This window comes from Cebus imitator, unplaced genomic scaffold (assembly GCF_001604975.1).
Source record: "Cebus imitator isolate Cc_AM_T3 unplaced genomic scaffold, Cebus_imitator-1.0 Scaffold145, whole genome shotgun sequence".
NCBI classification, from domain to species: domain Eukaryota; kingdom Metazoa; phylum Chordata; class Mammalia; order Primates; family Cebidae; genus Cebus; species Cebus imitator.
Window position 1 is genome coordinate 3264375 of NW_016107460.1, and position 4288 is coordinate 3268662.

The window sequence follows — 4288 nt, forward strand, 5'->3', positions numbered from 1 at the left end:
AAAAAAAAAAACACCAATCTGAGCAAATATTGCCCTAAACCAAGTGAGGTTATCTCTGGGTAGTTTGGACGGCCGCCGTTTCCTTTCCGAGTTGACTAATCTTGCAAACTGGTAAATGGAAAATGAAAACTGCCAATCATTAGTTCATGTGACGATGACTTACTGCATCTTGTGAAGGACCTGGAATGCTGGATACCCAGGTGTTTCCCAGGCGCTGGGTGGGGGTGGGGACGCTCTCCGCTGTCCTGAGTCCCTGTCCCTGCCCGTGCCCCTGAGACCCTGCCTACCCTGCTTCAGCTTTTCCCTGTCTTTCTGTCACTCTGTTTTGTTTCTTCTACTCACTCTGGGGCTTGCCTCGGGAAAAGGAAACTGAAACCGAAGAGGAATTTGGCCACTAGGCGCGGGCTCACCCGGCACGCCCCCTGATGTGTGCGGCTCAGGCGTACAAAAGGGCCGGTGCTGGCCGCGGGAGCCGGTGCTGAGAGGCGGCACGGAAGTCTTTGCTGTACGGGAGCTTGTGCCACAGCCACAGCCATGGTAAGGCGATGCCACAGGTGGGGGGCAGCTGGGCTGCGTTCCAGTCCATTTTCCTCTCCCTTCCCCAGCCGGGGTCTCCCGGGGGTGCAGGGAGAGGGAAGCTGCTGAGTGGTCAGCCAGGTGGCCTGAGTGTGCTGCCGAAGGGGGGTCACTCCTGACAGCGTCGGGGTGGGGCACAGAGGGGTGCCCTAGCAGGTAAGGGGAGGCGCGTCTGGCTGTGGGCAGCTGGCCTTCTAGCAGGGACCCCTCAGTGCCTTCTGTGCCCGGGGTCCCTGCAGACAGCATGTGGAGGACAGGCTGGAGGGAGCAGTGTCCCTGGGCACAGGTGCTTGTCGTGCAGTCCCATGTGTGGTGGGCTTGGGGCGGGTGCGGAGTCTCTGAGCCTGTGTGATTCCTGCAGGGCTGGGAACTGACGGTGAAGATGCTGGGGGGCAACGAGTTCAAAGTGCCCCTGAACAACTCCATGTCGGTGTCAGAGCTGAAGGCAAAGATCACCCAGAAGACCGGCGTGCACGCCTTCCAGCAGCGTCTGGCCGTCCACCCGAGTGGCCTCGCACTGCAGGACAGGGTCTCCCTTGCCAGCCAGGGCCTGGGCCCCGGCAGCACCGTCCTGCTGGTGGTGGACAGCTGTGATGTCCCTCTGAGCATCTTGGTGAGGAATGACAAGGGCCGCAGCAGCACCTACGAGGTGGTGCTGACACAGACCGTGGCGCAGCTGAAGCAGCGAGTGAGCCAGCAGGAGGGCGTGCAGGAAGACCTGTTCTGGCTGACCTTCGAGGGGAAGCCCATGGAGGACCAGCTCCCGCTGGGGGAGTATGACCTCCAGCCCCTGTGCACCGTGTACATGAATCTTCGCCTGCGGGGAGGCAGCGCAGAGCCTCCCGCCAGCATCTGAGCAGGATCAAGTGCTGGAAATAAAAGCTGCTACAAAGAGAAACGGCTGCCTCTGTGTCTGCGCCTGCCCCTCCTCCAGGGTCCACCTCTGACCCCTGCTGATGGGGCTGGGGGAGGAGTCAGGAGGGAGAACCCAGGGTACATCCTGGTGGCCAGGCCTGCGTTGCCAAGTGAAGGGGTGAGGGTTTGCAGTTATAGCCTTGAGGGACCAAAATAGGGACCCCCAAAACTGAAGTAAGACAGGTCTTCCCACCCTTTGGGAGACTCTCTTCGAGAGAAAGAAAAAGAGATGCATTTGCTGGAACCCACCTGGCCCTCCAGCATCTGGGACAGCAGACGGCTTGCGCAGGCACCAGCCTGCTCAGATCAAAAGGCTACCGGGGAGGCTCCTGGAAGCAGTGAGGGGTGATTCCTTGGGGCCTACCCAGTGGGCCATGAGGCAGGCTCTGCACAGGAACAGGGGCTGGGGGCCTTAGCTGTCCCTAGGCAGCCCGCACAGCCTGCTCCACCTGCCTGGGCTGGGCTAGGGATGGGTAGAGATGGTCTGAGCACTCACATCCCACTATGGCCAGCGGCAGAAGAGCAGAAGACAGCCTGGGTGGCCCCGAGCACGCCCTTCAGGGCTCTGCGTGAGGGAGGGGCCGTGGCCAGCAGTGGGGGGCACCTGGAATTGAGGCTGACACTGTCCAGGAAGAAGGGCTCGTCCCAGGTGGGGGGACCCAAGTCAGTGCGAGCTACACCCCCCTCCCCACTGATGTGCCCTTCCCTGTCTCTCGGTTCCAGTTTGCTAAATGAGTCCCCCCAGAAGCCAGCTGTCCACCAGGACACTTCGAGGACAGGCCACGGTGGGACGCACAGATTGGGGCACTTGGGGCTTGGCTTTCGGAGCCCTGGGGGGATCTGGCTGGAGACACGGAGCCCTCCGTGGTCTGTGGGGTCCATATCTGGGTGGGGGATCCCCATCCGGCTGCCCCAAGGCCACTGCGTGTGCCCAGCGAGGGCTGTCCCAGCTCCGGCGTTTCTGGTCCTCCCCTCACCCCTTTGTCACAATAGGCACGTGAAGCTGGGCCAGGAGTCTCTCCTGAACCCCCGCAGGGTGAGGGCAGGGGAGGGCCTCCTTCATACTCTGACCCAGAGATCAGTAGCTAGCTTGGGGTGAGGGAGTGCACCACAGACCCAGGCCTTTTTTTTTTTTTTTGAGACGGAGTCTTGCTCTGTTGCCCAGGCTGGAGAGCAGTGGCACGATCTCAGCACTGCCACCTCTGCCTCCCGGGTTCAAGCAATTCTCCTGCCTCAGCCTCCTGGTGCCTAACACCATGCCCAGTTAATTTTTTTTGGTTTTGTTTTGTATTTTTAGTAGAGACGGGGTTTCGCTGTGTTGGCCAGGCTGGTCTCGAGCTCCTGATCTTGTGATCCGCCCTCCTCGGCCTCCCAAAGTGCTGGGATTACAAGTGTGAGCCACCGCGCCTGGCCTAATTTTTGTATTTTTAGTAGAGATGGGGATTTTGCCATCCTGGCCAGGCTGATCTTGAACTCCTGGTCTCAAGTGATCTGTGTGCCTCAGCCTCCCAAAGTGCTGGGATTACAGGCGTGAACCACTGCAACCACTGCACACGGCCGACCCAGTCCTTCAAAAATAAATACAGGCCAGATGCAGTGGCTCACACCTGTAATCCCAGCACTTTGAGAAACTGAGGTGAGTGGATCATGAGGTCAGCAGTTCGAGACCAGCCTGGCCAAGATGGTGAAACCCTGTCTCTACTAAAAATACAAAAATTAGCCGGGCGTGGTGGTGGGCACCTGTAATCCCAGCTCCTCGGGAATCTGAGGCAAGAGAATCGCTTGAACCCAGGAGGTGGAGGTTGCAGTGAGCTGAGATCGTGCCACTGCACTCCAGCCTGGGCAACAGCGCAAGACTCTGTCTCAAAAAAACAAAAAATTTACTTGCTAAAAGCAGGTCATACTCTCAGCTAGGCTGGAGTGCAACGGTAAAGCCACCCTCACTGCAGCCTCCGCCTCCCACACTCAAGCGATCCTCCGGCCTCAGCCTCCTGAGCAGTTGGGACCACAGGTGCGCACCACCACGTCCAGTTAACGTTTAATTCTGCTTGAGAGACGGGGGTCTTGCTATGTTGCCCAGGCTGGTCTCGAACACCAAGCTCAAGCGATCCTCCCGCCTCCACCTCCCAAAGTGAGTCACCACGCCCGGCCTAGACTCAGTCTGAGGGGACAAAGGGGGCTCCGCTACGCCCCTGGAACTCCGCTGGGCCCAGCTCTCGCCTGGGCCCTCACCCCCACCCCGTTTCCCCCGCACCCCGTTTCCCCCGCACCCAGCCCGGCCAGGCTGCCGAGGCGCGCGGCCCGTAGCGGGGAGGGGCGTGGCGGGACCCGCGCTTGCAACCGCGGAACGGCAGGGGGCGCGCGACTCCCCGCGGAGGGGCCGGGAGGGCGGGGCCGCGCGCCGTGCTGGCCAATCAGCGCCCGCGCCGGCGCCGGGACCCGCCCCCTCGCCGCAGCCCCCGGGGTCCCGAGCGCGGCCCAGCCTCGGTCCCGCGGGGGAGGGGCGCGGCCTGCGGGGCGGGATCGGGGCGGCTTCGGGGCCGGGGCGAGTGGGGCCCCCCTCCCGGCGGCGCGCCCGAAGCCCCTCGGCAGTCCCGTCACGTCTCCTCCAGATTAGGCATTAACTCGGGTGCAGCCGCACTTCCGGGGGGCCGCGGCGGGGGGGGGCGCCTGCGGGAGCCGGCCCCCCCACTCCTTCCCCGCCCCCTCCCGGGCCGCCCCTCCCCGCGCCACGGCCTCGCCGGGCGCCGAGTCCCAGGGCTTTGTTCGCAGACAGCGCGGGTCGCAGGGCGCCGGG

General features: G+C 62.5%; 2 protein-coding genes across 3 annotated transcripts in view; one reads left to right on the plus strand and one right to left on the minus strand.

Annotated features, from left to right (window-relative positions):
• The window catches only part of HES4 (hes family bHLH transcription factor 4), a 16518-nt gene that overhangs the window by 10966 nt on the left and 1264 nt on the right, over positions 1–4288 (minus strand). The gene's annotated exons all lie outside the window — the stretch shown is intronic.
• ISG15 (ISG15 ubiquitin like modifier) overlaps positions 416–4288 on the plus strand; it is a 17386-nt gene continuing 13513 nt past the window's right edge. Inside the window, exons 1-2 of one of the 2 annotated variants that reach the window (XM_017542524.2) lie at positions 416–537; positions 938–1436. In XM_017542524.2, the coding sequence (XP_017398013.1) occupies positions 535–537; positions 938–1432 (498 nt within the window). In that variant the 5' untranslated portion in view covers positions 416–534 and the 3' untranslated portion in view covers positions 1433–1436. Of the gene's footprint in view, positions 538–937; positions 1475–4288 lie in introns of those variants that run through there. The other variant, XM_017542523.2, reaches the window with a different exon arrangement.